Genomic DNA, 16999 nt, shown 5'->3' with positions numbered 1-16999 from the left:
TGACACTGGTGACCCCCTCACACAGCCATGTCTTTGCCTGTTAAATCCTCCATTAAACTGGAAATAGGTAGTGGTTAGACACGGGCCGAGTAACACACAGACTTGGTCTGGTGTGAGGCTGGTTCTTGAGGCCTAGGTGTCATCCTTTTGCAGTCTTTCCCATACTACATGTCTTGCTTCTCTGGTAGGAATGCAGGTGAACAGCGAGGTTACATCATTGGATGCAATGGTTTCTTCTGGACCCAGTGGAAGTCCATAAATACACAGTGTGGCGTCCCCTGGATACAAACATATCCAGGGGAAGCCACACTGTGTTGGTGCTGGTTGGGTCACATCTAGTTTCTCATATGTGTCGTTGTTGCTGAAAAGGTTGCTCAATTTGGTGTGGTAGTCCGCTGTGTTCAACTCCATTGTGCATCTCCCCCTGTCATCACCATCCTTCCAGCTGACTTTTGAAAAAGCACAAGGAAACAGGCAACGTTGAGGATCGCATACGGATCTCTTCTACTACCACTTATCCTCACTAGGTGTTGTAGGGGTCACTGGAGCCTATCATCGGGTCGCCAGAAAGGCATATATATATATATATATATATATACTGTATATACATACATACATATGTGTGTGTGTATGCAGGGGCGTACACAGACCTTTTGAAGTGCAGGGGCAGACAGAACAAAAGGGCACATAAAGCGCATCCTCACCACTGTAGGGGGCACTTTAGACACGTTTTATATATTATACAAATGTATATATTATATAGCCTTAAAACATACTAACTAGACAGACTACTCAGGTTAGTTTGCCATTAGGATTAGCATCCACGAGAACTGTGTGGATTACAACGTTGGACTGTGAAGAACGCACAGCGACAGATGTATGAAGTAAATAAATCTGTTGGGGGTCTGGGGGTCTTCCCCCCAAAAAATTTCAATTAAATAGATGCCATTTCCTATATTCTAGTGCATTTTAACACCATATTAGCACCAGATAATCCAAACTGGTTCCCTGAGATATAGTATAGAGATATAGGTCAACAAAGGGCCCAACATTAAAGTCATTGCAACAGTAATGTGTCCTAATAGTCTTCTGGAGTTTATTGTATTTTCTTCACCCAAGAGGGCTCTGTGATAAAATCACACAGGGAACAATACACAAGTCCAGTCTCAAGTGTTTGACCTCAAGTTTTAAAGAAAGCCTTTTTTCCCCCCCAACACCGGTTTCTCAGTACAGTTTTAATGAGTTTCAGTTTTGAGAAGGACCGCTTTACTGAAGCTGTTGTCACTGGTATCATTGCATATGTTTTGAGGAGCATGGTCAGACTCGGAAAAACTGATTCAACATCATTTTCTCCAAGACACTTGAGTGCAGCTGTGACATTGCTGGAGGGGAGTGCATATGATGAGTGGAATACCTTTAGCTCAGTGATGAGGTTTTCTTCATCTACATCATAGAACTGGCACATATGTTTGACAGATGCAGCAGCTTTGTTACCCTTCCAGTGACGTGAGACAGTAAGGCAGTGAAGACCTGATAGGATTGATAGGTGTGTCATTCTTTCCCTTGAATCTTCGGTGTAGCTCATGGGACAGCCTATCAAGGAAGGAAAGGAACACCTTTCCACGGTAGTGCTCTTCCAAGTCTTGGGCTTGGTAATTCTCTGTTGCTAATTTAGAGCTATACTTGTATTTTTGAGGTACCTTCCTGCGTCTGGCTTGTTCAGGTATTTCTTCTGGCACCTCAATGCCTGCTGCCTTGGCTTGCCTTTCTGCTTTTGTAAAAAGGACCTTGAACTCCTCATCTGTCCTCATTGCCTTTACTCCTTCCATGACCCCTTCAACGATGGTGTATGATGCTGATAAGTCAAGGTTCTTTCTCTTAAGCGCAGCAGATACGACGACAGTTTCATTAAAGATGCATGTGGTAATCTCCATGCACAGGATAAATTCAAAATCTATACTGCGCAGGACCATCAGGGCATCACCTGCTAGAGAGGCTGGTGGATCACGGTCAGCCATGTTTTGAAGAAGCTTTACCACTGCAGTAAGGACCTTCTACAGGGATCTCAGAGCATCTTCTCTGCATGCCCACCTTGTGTCAAACAGCCTTTTCAGTTCACAGCCTCTTTGACTCGGGTACATGGTTTGTTGCAGTGTCACAAATGCAGCATGGCGTTTTGGGGATCTGGCCAGGAAAGTGTAGAGATTCTCAACTAGACTGAAAAAACTAACAAAGGACTGACTTGATTTGGCACTCTCCACCAAGACTAGGTTGAGACAGTGGGCATGGCAGTGCACGTATAAAGCTTTCTCGTTGTGGCTTTGAATTCATGACTGCAGGCCGCTATATCCTCCACTCATGTTAGCGGCTCCATCGTAGCCTTGGTCCCTGATGTCTTCCACTTTTAATCCATTCTCCTAAGGACTGTCATCACAACATCCTCCAATTCTTTTGCCGTCGTTCTGCTCACATCACACACCTGTAAAAATCTCTCCTTGATTTCCATTTGATGGACAACAACACAAACAACAAAGGATACTTGCTCAACATGAGAAACATCTGTTATCTCTTCCAAGAGAATGGAGAATATTTTTGACTCATCCATCTCTTTGAGAATTTCTCATCTGACACAAGTAGCAAGGGCACTGATTATGTCATTCTGTGTCCTGTTGGACAACAGTGATACATGGGCTGTTTTCTGTTTTGAATGGATGTTGTTGATGTGATCAAGATGCATTTTGATGGTGGAGTCATATTTTGAAAGTAGCTGTACAAGCTCAAGGAAATTTCCTTTGTTCAGAGATGTATTACTTTCATTCTGACCCCTGAATGCACCATTTTGTCTTGCAAGATACAGTGTAATGTCTATCAGTCATGATCTTCCTGTTTCATTGTCGTTCTTCCTCTCTTCTGGCTTGGCCTTCCATGGCTGCCCTTCTGAAAGCTTCTTCCAGTGGTCTCTGCTTAAAGTTGCTCCACCTTACCATGCTTACCATTTGTGCTTCTATTTTTTTATGTTCCTTAATTCTTTTCTATGCTTTTTCTCCAATTGTCAACTCCCACCGTTCTCCAAGCTACTTTACTCTCATACTTTTCCTCTTTCATGAAAAGTCGGCATCTAAAACAAAACATGGAATCACTTTCCACACAATATTCTAGCCTGGGATTGTCTTGATACCACTTACTGTGGAATGAACGTCCCTCAGTTTTTGGGAAACCTTCAACTGGCTGACAAGGTCCAATGGAGCAACAAAACTCAACAAATCTGTTAGAGTGATCTATGCTGTGGTTTCGAACATGTGCTGGATCAGTGGGATGTTTTAATGAAGAGGTTTTAATGAAAAACCTGTCCTCACCTACATCATGGTGTTACAACAGCACTGAACAGCGCCTTTAGTGGCCAAGTGCTTCACCCACATTGTGCAAAGGAGCATTACCGCAAGTCCTTCCTTCCTGCTGCTGAGTGGTTGTACAACCAAACCTGCTCCCAGTAAACCACAGAACATCACCTCTGTTATATTTAATATTCTGTTTAGAGGGAGGCAATGCAACGGGTTGGCCGAGATATAAACAGTTGTTCAGAGGGCAAAACCTAGGGTACAATATTTGTACATGCCCCTCACTTGAACTATGCATGAACCGGGTGGGGGCAGCAGCTGTTGGGGCTGTGGGGGCACAGAGGAGTATCAAGGCCTGCCAGAACATTATGACCCCATCAGACATTAACAGCAATGGAGAAGGAGGGCAGATCTGACTCCATGACACCCTCACTGCAGCTTATAGCCCCCCATCCCTACCACATGCCATATGTGTCCCCCCATTTTAAGAAGTCCACCATAACATTATGAAAACTCAGACCATTACAGCATTACAATAATACAGCAGCTGTGAGCCCAGTCGCTGTGGCAACAGAATGCTGAGTCACACTGACCCCCAAATCATTATGACCCCCTCAGACATTTACAGCATTACAATATGAGGGTAGATGCAACTCCATGACCCCCCAACCGCACCCCATCTAATTTTTCAAAATAAAGTTTTGAATTGTTTTAATGTTATTTTACTCTCCTCCGCACTGTCTCTTGGACTGTCTGCTGCTGCAACACTGCACATGTCCCTACTGTTGGCTAAATAAGGGATTATTATGTCAAAGCAACACGATGGCTCCTATGAAGTTCATTTCAACTGTGATAAATGTAGCCAAGTAGAACATGCTAACGCTAAGAGCTTTACTGAGAAGTAACATTAGCCATACAATAGCATACGACCAGACGTTAAAAGGATGACTAGGAGTGATCCCAAATATTCTGTTTATTGTTAATTATTGTTGGAACTGAAATAGTTAGGCTCTGCTGTCAGTAACTATGCCAAAACAACATCAACAAACTTATCTGACAGCCCTCCAGAACATAACTTAAGAATTAACTTAAGGTACCTTCATCTAAAAAAAAAAAAAAAAAAAGCATAAATCAATATTACCTGACACTAAATGTAAACCACAACACCAGGTTTCGGTGCCTGGATTCCAGTTTCTTCTCATGCAGTGATCCATTTACTTCTCTTTTCTTCTCTTTATCTCTGACTGTTTTTCAAATCTGTTGGTTCAGTCAATGGCACAACAGCTCTTTGCATTTTTTTTAAAATTTACTTTACAGTTTAGACAGTATTAAAGCCTACGATTAAAACTACTGCTGCTAATCCCCATGCTCAACTGTCACTTTTTGACAATCAGTGGCCATAACCACAGAGACATTGCTTGTATAACCTCTATGAGTGACCCTCTTTAACACACCAGCTCTGGGTCAGCTGTGGCCCTGGTTGCTATGCCAACAAACTACTGGGTCACACAGAACCCTCATACACAATAGGGGTGTAAGAAAATATCGATACACTACAATATCATAATTTTTTTTCACGATACTGTATCGATATTGAACAGCACTGTATCGATATTTTCATTAACAATTTACATGCAAATATTCACAGCGGTGGTTCATTTTTATGTTTCGTTTAAAACTCTGACCACTAGTTGGTGGCTGTCAACATGTCCACTGTGCTAAAGAAGCACAAAATCTCGCGAGGACACCGGCAATTTCATGCTAATTTTTAAACAACGTTTAGAAATGACTGAGGACTCGAAGGTACAGCCGGCCCCAGCAGCATTCAAAGCTGATGTGTGGGCGTACTTTGGTTTTCGAAACAAAGGAAGGTAGTAAAGACTGCAACAAGAGCCATGCAGTTTGTAAGGTCTGCAACGCCCGAGTCAAATACTCAGGCAACAAGTACTCGTGTACATATGGCTAGACACCATGCCGATGTAATGTTACAGGCTCGCGTGAAACAAGTGGATCCAGCTCAACGGACAACTGAAGTTATGAACATTTCGAAACTACCAGCAACCTCAACTCAGGCAACCAAAATAATGCAGTCAGTACTTTGTTTTATTTGCAAAGACATGCACCCTCTGAGTGTTGTGGAAAATGAGGGGTTTCGTAATATGATGAAAACACTGGAGCCCCGTTACACCATCCCTTCCGACAACACATCACGAACGTTGCTCTGCCGAAGTTGTATGTAGTGTGAATGCAGCTATGACTGAATGGGGCTTGTGTGCAAAAGATCCCATTGGTGTTACAGATAATGCATCCAACATGACTGTTGCGGCGAGACTTGGAGGCATGACTCACATACAGTGCTTTGCACACAGTCTGAATCTTGCCTCACAGAAAGCATTGAAAATACAGTCAGTGGCCCACTTCTCAGCAGGGTCAGACGTGTAACAGCGTTTTTTAGGTGCAGCACCACAGCCAGCAAACAGTTAAAGCAAAAACAGCGCTTCCTCCAGCTACTCAGTCATAGATTGATCACAAACATTATTACAAGGTGGAACAGCTCTTATGAGATGATAGAATGATTTTTAGAACAGCAACCAGCCATCTGCGCAGCTCTACTTTCTGCAGAGGTCAGGAAGAGTGAAAAAGACATCTTCACATTAAGCGAGTCTGACATCATATGTGCAGAGGAAGTGCTCAGGGCTCTCAAGCCTATGAAGGAAGCCACCCTGGTAATGTCAGAGGAGAGCTTGCCAACACTGTCCATCTTCGTTCCTCTTCATGCCAAGCTTTTGAGAATGCCCTGATGATACACAGACGGTAAAGGTCATCAAGGCTGCTATAGCACAAGATCTGGGAAAGAGATATGTCAATGACAAGGAGGTACTATACATGGCATCAGTTGCTGATCCCAGGTTTAAGGACCTGCCCTTCCTGTCTGAAGCAGAGACCAGTGAGATTTACTGCAGACTGACCAACGTTGTGGTGGCTGTGATTAAGAAGCAACAGAATGTAGGCTAAAAAAACAATAAGAAATTAGACTTGTAAAAAATAACTTATTTATAACTAAGTACAAATCTGAGTAAATGTAGTATATGAAGTATATTTATGACATATTGTCATCATAGTTGCGTGTGGATAATTATATATACAAATCAATTAATTTTGGCTTTCAGTGTCATTAATACTAGTTGGATGGTTGATGTTTTACAGCAGCAAGAGGATAAAGACACTGACAACTTGGAGGACAGGACAGGCCTGCGTCCACCCCTAAAGAGACCAAGGACCTCATGTGCATTGGTAGACTTGCTTGGTGCCAACTATGCCACTGCTGGTGACAATACCTAAATCAGGAAATGATGTTGCCACAGATGAAATCAAGAGGTTTAGAAATGAGACCCCTTTGCCTCTCACAGGAAAACCTCTCAGTTGGTGGAGGGATCATGAACAGGAGTACCCTCAGCTATCTAGAGTGGCAAAATGTTTCCTGTGAATTCCTGGAACAAGCGTCTCTGCAGAGAGTTTTCTCCTCTGCAGGAGACATTGTGAGTGCACAAAGAAGCGTCCCGAAATCTGTGCATGTAGACCAGCTTGTATTCCCTTGAGATTAAAAATTAAGGACTGACATACAGACTGAAACAACATATAAAATCCAGTATCGGCGAATGTTTACTATATTTAATTTTGTTGAGTCCTGTAAGCTCTTTGATTTATATAGGCAGATGGGTAAATTTCTTTATTAAGATTGCACAGAAAAAGTGGATGTTGCAGGGCTTTGTACTTTCTTTTATTGATAACAGTTGACATTTTTTGTTAATGCTTAGTCTAAGAATCATACAAGCACTTTCATATTTTATATATATCTATGTATAAAGAGAGGGGTATATTTTGACTCCTTTGTGGTAACAGTCAGAAAAAGTGTTATAATTAATGGTGCAGAGATATAGTATTGCAATATATTGTATCTTTGCCCTTGTATCGTGATATGCATCGTCAGATTCTTGACAATACACCTCCCCATACACCATAGAGAAGAGGGCAGATCTAGCTCCACCAACCCACTCTCAAATGTCCATTATTTGATACGTAATTGTTGTAATAAATAAATAAATAAATAAATAAAAGAAGTACATTTCTTTTTTTATATATAGTTCATTCAATTTTTATTCTTCATATTAACTGAGAGAGTTAATTTATTATTGTGAAATTCCTCTGGCAATGCTAGTCCTTTAAAGAACTTTATTCACACGTGTTCACCGCAATGCTTTGAATAAAGATAAACCGCGAAACGTAACGTAGCACGTTGACCGTGTTCTCCGAATAGGCTCTTAAATACCTCGGTGCCGGCATCGCTTCCCTGTTTTCTTATACAATCTTCTATAGTGAGATACCGCTGATGCTTTGTAATGTGTGGCCCATGGCCCTCGCGACCAAGAAGATGTCATAAATGCAAGCAAGTTCTATTTGGAGTGAATCAATTTTACACAGGTATAAAAAAATAACCATTCAACGCGCAGCATTATAGCACGAAAACGACGTCCATCAGGTATATATGCACTTTGAATTACTTTAAAACACTGACAAATCTGTTGGTTTACCTGTTCTTCAAGTGCGCCGTTTTCCTCTCTCATTTTTTCCAGCAAGTCGCCAGCGCACTTTAAGGATTTCAGGTCGCTGCCAACCTCTTTTTCCAGAAAATCCATTCCAGAGTCTGGTGTTCCCAAATCTCCAGGGAAAGCTTCGTCACATATCTTAGTTGCATAAACAGGATCTAACATACAATCTGTCGTTTTATTGATTCTTTCTTGTAGCGTAACTGCTGTGGGCACCGCCATATTCCTTCTCAAACTTCATGTAATGTTAAGGGGTTATTTAACGCCTCTTCGCAGACCGGATGATGGGTTACTTGCTTCTGGTGCGACTCCGTGGTAAAGCGTGCACAGATTACTTAATCTACTGTACCCAATAAGCCGATGTTTCGCGCATCCGTCGTCTATTTATATAACGTCTGCGACAAGGACAGTAGAATTGGCAAAGCAGTAACGAATGCGGAAGACGGAGGTCAAGGCCCGCCCACATCAACGTCAGCTATGCTCCGTGCTTCGTTCAAGACAACTTGGAATTTCGGGTAGTCAACGTCCAACATTCAACTGCTTATGACATCAATGAACTACAGTATTTCGTAAATATATCCACGTATAACACCAAATATTGTCATGTAGACAAAAAAGACAGGTTAATTTGTACTTTCTCATATACATACCATTTGCCTGTCTTTGGTATGGAAACATAAATAATATAAAGGAAGGAAGGAAGGAAGGAAGGAAGGAAGGAAGGAAGGAAGGAAGGAAGGAAGGAAGGAAGGAAGGATACTGGATTACACAAAAATTGGAAAGACATTTCATCACAGTAGATCAGGGATGTCTGGGGGAAACTGGGGGAAATCCAGGGCCAAAATGTTAATTTGGCAGTACGTTAAGGTAAATATAGGTTGCATGCATGTGCAAAATAAACACAATCACAAATCACTTTTGAAAAATGAATGACACTGGTTATTGTGCTTCACATTTATGTTTAAAAAATGACTAAACATCTGTTTGGCTTTTTTAATAAGAAAAAATACTTGAAGCACGACAAGAAATATTTGAAGACGGGTACCATCACTAGGCCTTGGGTCTACTGTTTATCATCAAATACAAATATATTTAGTGAAATGTAATATGGGACAAAACATGCCCAAAATGTAATCAGTACTGTACTTAGCCTACTTACGGAAGCCCTAAGCGGCCTTGCATTCACATATTACACAAGTTAATTTCATGTTTTCTCAAGATCTCGAGTTATTTATCACGTTATCACAGGAAAACAAAGTTTTGTTAAATACACACACACACCCACACATTTATATATATGTGTGTTTTTCTTGCAATGTAAACCAAAACATGAACTAAACTGTACAATATGGGTGAAACAGTGTTAGTGATTATTCTGTTGTTAATAATCAAGATACTTCCACGTCCTTGCAACTTCAGTAGTAGCAGTAAAGCTAAAACAAGTGTAACATATTAATTCAACTGCTATGAGATACTTGTCCACCAGCTGTTGATGGTTTAAAAAACTAAAAACGCACAGAAACCATGACAGTAACTACTTCCCCAAGTCTCAGCAAATATATTTCGTGAGCATTATGCAATATTTGTTTCCACAGTGAACAGTTGAGCGAGTTATTCCCGCTGCACATAGTGAGTCACCATCACTGGAGGTGAACATCAAATACATTCATGAGAAATAGATCAGTAAAACGTGAGTTGAAGTGGTGTGTGAAGGTAGTGTAAGAAAGACACAGTGTTCAAGTAGGTCTACACTTTATTTTTATTCAAGTTTTTTTTTAGATGTAAATGTATCACATTTATTGTAGTATTTCTTATTTTTCCATCATGGGAAACAATATAATATATGTTAATTAAACAATGAGCTTGCTCTTGGAAAATTCTCCATTACTGGTTACTCCAGGTTCAACAGTCGCTAGAAGGTGAAATCATGTTAAGTACAAAAAAACAAACAAAGAAAAAAACAACAAGTGCTGAACATAGCTGGTTTTAGCTGCTAAAGCATTGAAAGTTCACTATGGGAGAAAATAATTCACATAGTATAACTAATACCCATGCTTTCACAGCACTGTGTGTTAACATGTTCAAAAAATGACTGTGTCTTTTACAAATGACACATCGTCGAGCCACAAATACTAGTAATACAAGAGATATTAAATAAATCTGTGACAAACTACGGAGTTAGTTAGTTTGGGGATTTATTTTTGCAATTATATATATATATATATATATATATATAAAGTCTCCAAGTCTAAGGCATAACTCAGGTTTTACAAAACCCCCTCAAACAAAAGAGTTGCAGTATAACAGTGTGTGGCAGAGCTGTGTGTTAATCACTGGTATATTCCTCGATGATCATGTCCCTGTCTTCCAAAAAGGTATTGTTAGAAGTAGGTTGGGGCTGACTTGCTGACAGACTGCCCTCACCCCCAACCTGACTTTCCTCCTTTTCATCCTCACCTTCTATCTCCATCTGGCCCAGCTCGTTGTCTGTAAGAGTCTCCAGTTTTAATCTGCATACACAACACAAAGACAGAAATAAAGACCTAAGACCTAGCAAAGGTAACTTTCTTATATTTGTTATAATTATTCAATTTTATTTAATCCTTCATAGGGAAATTTTATTTAACCCATCCATTCGTTCCTTATCAACCTTATCACTCTAAAGCTGCTTCTTTAAACACCACTAAAGTAAGTCTTCTGCAGAGTTTTTGTGAACTTATGTGGACATAAATTGTCATAGTGACCCAGGTTCTAATCACGGATTCCAGATTCCAATCATGGCATCTAAGTTCAAGAGGATATTTGCACCAAATTTGAACAAGTTCCCTCAAGGTGTCCCTGAGATATTGTGGTCACAGGAATAAGGCATGATTTTGCCAACAGTGCCATGTCAAGGCCAAGGAGGCATCCAATGCAACAAAACAAAAAGCACAAAAAAAGTCCAAAAGGATCATCAGTGAGAAAAATCAATGAGAAAGTCTGCATGTGAGAACCTGTGACCAACATAACTACTATGATAATGCACTGGTTTTATATAGCGCTTTATCGTTTGGTCAAAGATGCTTTACATTCTGTACGTTTACATGAACATGAAAAAAACAAATTATTGCCTTAATCTGACTTAAATTGGGTAACTTGTACAGCACAGTGCACGTTAGTTCTCCTTACCTGAAGACACCTAGATAATGCAATTGGAAATAGATTTTCACCTGCATGTATAGGCCTTAATCGTACTCTAACTAGAATTAAATTAAATTTATAGGTCGATTGGAGCTGTATTAACCCTGTGACAAAACACATATTGCCATCTGGTGTGAAGGAGGAGGACATGTTCCTGTCAGTTATTCAGTTATTCGATTTCCTCCATTGCATGTAAACAACTTGATTAAGCTGTGCATGTAAAAGCACCGATAGGATGCATTAGTCATTCGCTCACACAATCATGGTTAACTAACGTGGTAGTCACAGCTGCCAAAGCGGGAGCAGACTGACGGAACGTTGCTGCCAATCCGTGCCTACGGCCTCTCCGACCACCAAGAAACATCACTCACTCACAATCATACATCAGTGTGAGTTCACACTGGGAGCAAGGTGGGTTAAGTATCTTGCCCAAGGACAAAACAGAGAGACTAGGAATAAGGTGGAATCAAACCGCCCACCTTCTAAACTACTGCCGCCTCCATACTATATGCTACTCCTTCCATCATCACATTTCAAAAGTAAAAAGCTGGCAAGTAAGTCTTGAGCTAAGAGTATTTTGTAAAAGACTTGCAGTACTAAAGATAATCTTTACATGCAGAGGACATCCTTTTTTATGTTACAAACCCATGTCAATCTGTCCAATCTATTCTCAGTACCAAGTGCAATCCAGGATAAAACTCAAAGAAAGTGAAAATTTTCCCCTTAAAATAAGACTGTCCTCTGTAATTCCTGCACTACACTTTCCATTTAGTGTGTCAAGAAGGGCTTCAAATATGTTTGGGTGAAGATCACTCCAGTATTTCCATTCCTCTTAACTTGATTCTAAATTCTTGACTTTTATTTGGAAAATGTGCTAAAGACCTGGATAGGTGGATGGATTTCATAATTTCCATCATTAACTAAAAGCTCCAAATTACCAAAATTTCTATAAATCAAAGAACAAACAACTTGGCTGGCATTGCCCTATGTCGAAAGTACTATTTTAGCCAGTGAAGCAAAGTTAAATTAATCTGGTTAAGGCAAACACTTTGGTGTTTTTTTGTTGTAGAACAACTACAACACTATACGTTCTCGGCCATCCAGGTCATGGTATATCCAAAAACAAAGTTACAAATCCAGTTGCCTTTGTTTGTCTTGGATTCACAGTACAGAATGTGGCTGTTATGGATCTTTTTCATTGAATAAGATAAATATTGGGCTGTACCTGCTGGGGAATCGTTTCAGTGACATGCGACCAACATCCTGAATAAAAGATATCTGGGCTGGGAGACACAGTATGGCATAGAACACTTAATTAATGATTAATCAAAACAGACACACATTGGTTAAGCAAAAGTTAATTAAATTTGTCTAGTTCAGTATTTTTCAGAAAAACAATTTATACAAGAAGTGGTATAAAGCATCACAAATAAAATAAAGTAAATGCAAAATAATCTGACCTGAAATGAAGTACTTTATAAAGTATTTTATTTAGTTTTCTTCATGAAACATTAAAATACACACCTAAGCCTGGCAATGATAGGTAATTTAACAATTGAGATAGTACAACTTTCTGTGTTATGCAAGGTGATTTTATATAATTGTGTGTGTGTGTGTGTGTGTTACCTGGTTTCCTCAAAGGGTTGTTGAGTTTGACCAGATATGGCAACAACTCAGTCTGCAGACTGACTGGTGAAAGACAGAACCCCTTCAGCTGGAACAGGGCAGCAAAGCAGTTCTCACGATACTGACAGAAACAACATTAGCCTTAATTTACTTTCATCTAGTTACATTAAAAATGTATTTCTGTGACTGACTGAGGGACTCCCAGGATCTGCTAATATTGTTGCTAAAATTCTACTCTAACCGTAAAGGTGTGTGTTTATATATATACATACATACATACATACATACGTACATACATACATACATACAGTGGGGGAAATAAGTATTTGATCCCCTGCTGAATTTGTAATTTTGCCCACTTCCATAGAAATGATCAGACTCTGGTTTTTATGGTTGTTTACTGGTTATGGGTATAGACAGAATATCAATCGAAAATGCATAAAAAACACACAATCTAAAAGTTATAAATTGTTATGTATTTTATTAAGGGAAATAAGTATTTGATCCCCAACAATTCACTTAGAATTCAGGCTCCTACAGATTGGCTGGTGCGCATGTGGCACACAGCTGTGCTCAGTCAACTAATTACCAATACTCCTGATCTTAACTCGTCATGTATATAAAGCACACCTGCTCTAAGAATCAGTTTCTTACATTCCAACTTCTACAGCACCATGGGCAAGACCAAAGAGCTGTCAAAAGATGTCAGGGACAAGATTGTAGACCTGCACAAGGCTGGTATAGGTTACAAAACCATCAGCAAAAGGCTTGGTGAGAAGGTGACAACTATTGGTGCCATTATTCGCAAGTGGAAGACCCATAAAAGGACCATCAACTGTCCTCGGTCTGGAGCTCCCCGCAAAATCTCGCCTCATGGAGTGAGGATGATGATGAGAAAGGTGAGGGAGCAGCCTAAAACAACACGGCAGGAGCTTGTAAATGATCTGGAAGCAGTTGGGACCTCCGTCACCAAGAAAACAGTTGGCAACACACTGCGCCGTTATGGATTGAACTCTTGCAGTGCCCGCAAGGTCCCCCTGCTCAAGAAGGCACATGTACAGGCCCGCCTTAAGTTTGCCAGTGAACATCTAAATGACTCAGAGAAGGCTTGGGAGAAAGTGCTGTGGTCTGACGAAACCAAAGTTGAGCTATTTGGCATTAACTCGACCCGCCGTGTTTGGAGGATGAAAAAACGTGAGTATGACCCAAAGAACACCATACCCACGGTTAAGCATGGAGGTGGAAACATCATGTTTTGGGGCTTTTTTTCAGCAAAGGGTACAGGGCAACTCCACCGCATTATGGGGCCAATGAATGCAGCCATGTACTGTAACATCTTGGACAAAAACCTTCTTTCCTCAGCAAGAACACTGAAGATGCCTCGTGGGTGGGTTTTCCAACATGACAATGACCCAAAACATACTGCCAGGACAACAAAGGAGTGGCTCAAGAAGAAGCATATTAAGGTCATGGAGTGGCCCAGTCAGTCTCCAGACCTTAACCCGATCGAAAACCTGTGGAGGGAGCTGAAGCTCCGAGTTTCCAAGAGGCAGCCAAGAAACTTGAAGGATTTAGAGACTGTCTGTAAAGATGAATGGGCCAAAATCCCTCCTGCGCTGTGTGCAAACCTGGTGACCAACTACAAGAAACGTCTCATCGCTGTGCTTGCCAACAAAGGTTTCTCTACAAAGTACTGACTTGTGTTGTGCTTGGGGATCAAATACTTATTTCCCTTAATAAAATACATAACAATTTATAACTTTTAGATTGTGTGTTTTTTATGCATTTTCGACTGATATTCTGTCTATACCCATAACCAGTAAACAACCATAAAAACCAGAGTCTGATCATTTCTATGGAAGTGGGCAAACTTACAAATTCAGCAGGGGATCAAATACTTATTTCCCCCACTGTACATACATACATTTAGATTGTGACATCATGAAGAGTACTCTGAGCGGGAAGAGTGGAGGCAGTGCAAAAACTGAAAAAGCAGTTATAACAGAAGGTCCAAAAGGCAAACAAACTTTATTGCTCCAAAGAAAAACTCCACTTCTACTCAACTGAAAGCATCCCATAGGAGTTAGGAGGTCCTCTAAGTCCTTCCCACCTCAAAAAACTCTTTCTCCACAACTATCTGTAATTTCCCCCTGTTTCCTCTTTTAACTCAATCCCCAGACAACATCTAGGGAAGTTAGTTAGCTGGCAGAACTGCAGAAAGGCACCATGGTAAATAAAGGGGTACCTAGGAAGTACAGCAAACTCTCTCCCAGGGCGGTTAGTCTCTGTTTGGCTCCATACCAGTTTGCTTCAGGTATGGAGCCAAACAGAGACTAACCGCCCTGGCTACCTTGTTGAAGAGATACACCAAGGAGGCAGAAGACGGGAGAATAAACAAGCTGTTTTCCACTGAACCAGGCAAGGTGTATGCTAACCAGTCAGACCCACCAAGAACTGAGATGAAGAACACTGGAAGGATGTATGGGAAAGAGAGACACCACATAACACCAATGCCCAATGGCTAGTGGACCTAACAGATTACCAGAGCAGATTCCCAGTACAAGAACCAGAAACCATTTCAATGACAGACATCCAAGAAAGACTGTCGAAGATGAAGAGCTGGACAGCAGCGGGCCCCGATATGATCCATACGTACTGGCTGAAGAAACAAACAACACTCCCTGAACGCCTAGCTCCCAAGGACTGTTTCTACGCGGCTGGCCATCGGCAGATGGGTCCCTCCATATGAGCTGGGTTCTGCTCAAGGTTTCTTCCTGTTAAAAGGAAGTTTTTCCTTGCCACCATCCCCCTCAGGCTTGCTCTGGAGGTTGCAGGCTGGTTTTTGTGAAGTGTCTTGAGACAATTTGTATTGTTATTGGCGCTATATAAATAAAACTGAATTGAACTGAATAGATGAACCAGCTGCTGAGGGATAGGACTCACCCAGAGTGGTTAACCCAGGGCCATACACATGGATACTGAAATGTATAAGATCCTAAGGGGCTTCAAACAGAACTTGATGTGAATGTGGAAGGCTAGAGGAGAACTCAAAGCTGATTGCCCAAATGAACATCTTATACCAAGGAGATGTGCTATCACCACTACTGTTCTTCATAAGCCTGAACCCCCTCAGTCAGATCAACACAAAGAGTGACTATTGGTACCAATTCTGAAGTGAAGCAACAATCATTTACATGAATGACATCAAGCTGTATGCCAAGAATGAGTGAGAAATCGACTCACTGATCCACACCACCAGGATCTACAGCAATGACATAGGGATGTCATTCAAGTTGGACAAGTGTGGCCGGATGGTCTCAAAGGGAGGCAAAATGAGTAGAACTTAAGAACGCACTACCAGTCATTAGATATCCCAGTGGGATCATAAGATAGTCAAAGGAGGAGATAGAAACAACAGATATCAAAACAAGAAAGCTCCTCACTGTGCACATAGGGTTCCACTTCAGGTTCAACACCCTGAAACTGTACACTAAGCGGAAAGAGGGAGGCCGAGGACTAGTGAGCATCAAGGCCATGGTCCAGGATAAAACATCAAGAATCCAAGAGTACATCAAGAGAATGGCCCCAAATGATGCCAATAGAATGTGTCAGACAGCAGAAACCCCATGAGAGTGGAGAGGAAGGGGAGCAGACAACCTAAAGGGACTTGATGCTAAGAAATGAGAAAAATGTTTTAATGTCAGTAGAGTGCAGTAGTACATTTCCCTCCAAAAGTCTTGGAACAGCAAGGCAAATTCCCTTGTTTTTGTTGTTCACTGAAGACATTTGGGTTTAAGATCAAAATATGAGTATGAGACAAGAGTTCAGAATGTCAGCTTTTATTTTCTGGTATTTACATCTTGATGTGTTAAACAACTTGTGTATATATGTATATATATATATATATATATATATCGCGAGCAAATGGAACAAATAATCTTAAAAAAAATATATTTTAATATTTGGTGGCATAACCTTTGCTTGGAATGACTACTTCAAGCCTGTGACCCATTGACATCACCAAACTGTGCATTCTTCATTTGTGATACTACTCCAGGCTTTTACCGCAGCTTATTTCAGTTCCTGTTTGTTTCTCCCTTCAGTCTCCCCTTCAGGAGGTGAAATGCATGGTCAATTGGGTTAAGGTCAGGTGATTGACTTGGCCGGTCTAAAACCTTCCGCTTTTTTCCCCAGATGAAGTCCTTTGTTTTGTCAGCAGTGTGCTTTGGGTCATTGCCGTGCTGCATG

At 40.9% G+C, this 16999-nt stretch overlaps 2 protein-coding genes across 10 annotated transcripts in view; both read right to left on the bottom strand.

The window, feature by feature from the left end:
* rint1 (RAD50 interactor 1) overlaps window positions 1–8404 on the bottom strand; it is a 69504-nt gene extending 61100 nt beyond the window's left edge. Inside the window, exons 1-2 of one of the 3 annotated variants that reach the window (XM_047592257.1) lie at window positions 8295–8390; window positions 7931–8058 (exon numbers count right to left, since the gene is read on the bottom strand). In XM_047592257.1, coding sequence (XP_047448213.1) covers window positions 7931–8035 — 105 coding nt within the window. In that variant the 5' untranslated portion in view covers window positions 8036–8058; window positions 8295–8390. Of the gene's footprint in view, window positions 1–7930 lie in introns of all 3 variants that reach the window. The other 2 variants (XM_047592261.1, XM_047592256.1) reach the window with 2 other exon arrangements.
* A 1276-nt stretch (window positions 8405–9680) lies between these two features.
* Window positions 9681–16999, bottom strand: part of rad17 (RAD17 checkpoint clamp loader component) — a 44273-nt gene continuing 36954 nt past the window's right edge. For 4 of the 7 annotated variants that reach the window (XM_047590765.1, XM_047590767.1, XM_047590771.1 and 1 more), the window contains 3 exons: window positions 12752–12872; window positions 12351–12408; window positions 9681–10455 (listed from right to left, as the gene is read on the bottom strand). In XM_047590765.1, the coding sequence (XP_047446721.1) occupies window positions 10272–10455; window positions 12351–12408; window positions 12752–12872 (363 nt within the window). In that variant the 3' untranslated portion in view covers window positions 9681–10271. The remainder of the gene's footprint in view (window positions 10456–12350; window positions 12409–12751; window positions 12873–16999) is intronic. The other 3 variants (XM_047590769.1, XM_047590770.1, XM_047590772.1) reach the window with 2 other exon arrangements.

The sequence above is a fragment of the Mugil cephalus genome, chromosome 8 (genome assembly GCF_022458985.1).
Source record: "Mugil cephalus isolate CIBA_MC_2020 chromosome 8, CIBA_Mcephalus_1.1, whole genome shotgun sequence".
Taxonomy (NCBI): Eukaryota; Metazoa; Chordata; class Actinopteri; order Mugiliformes; family Mugilidae; genus Mugil; species Mugil cephalus.
The sequence above is the reverse complement of the archived record's forward strand: the minus strand, read 5'-3'. Positions and strand labels throughout refer to the sequence as shown.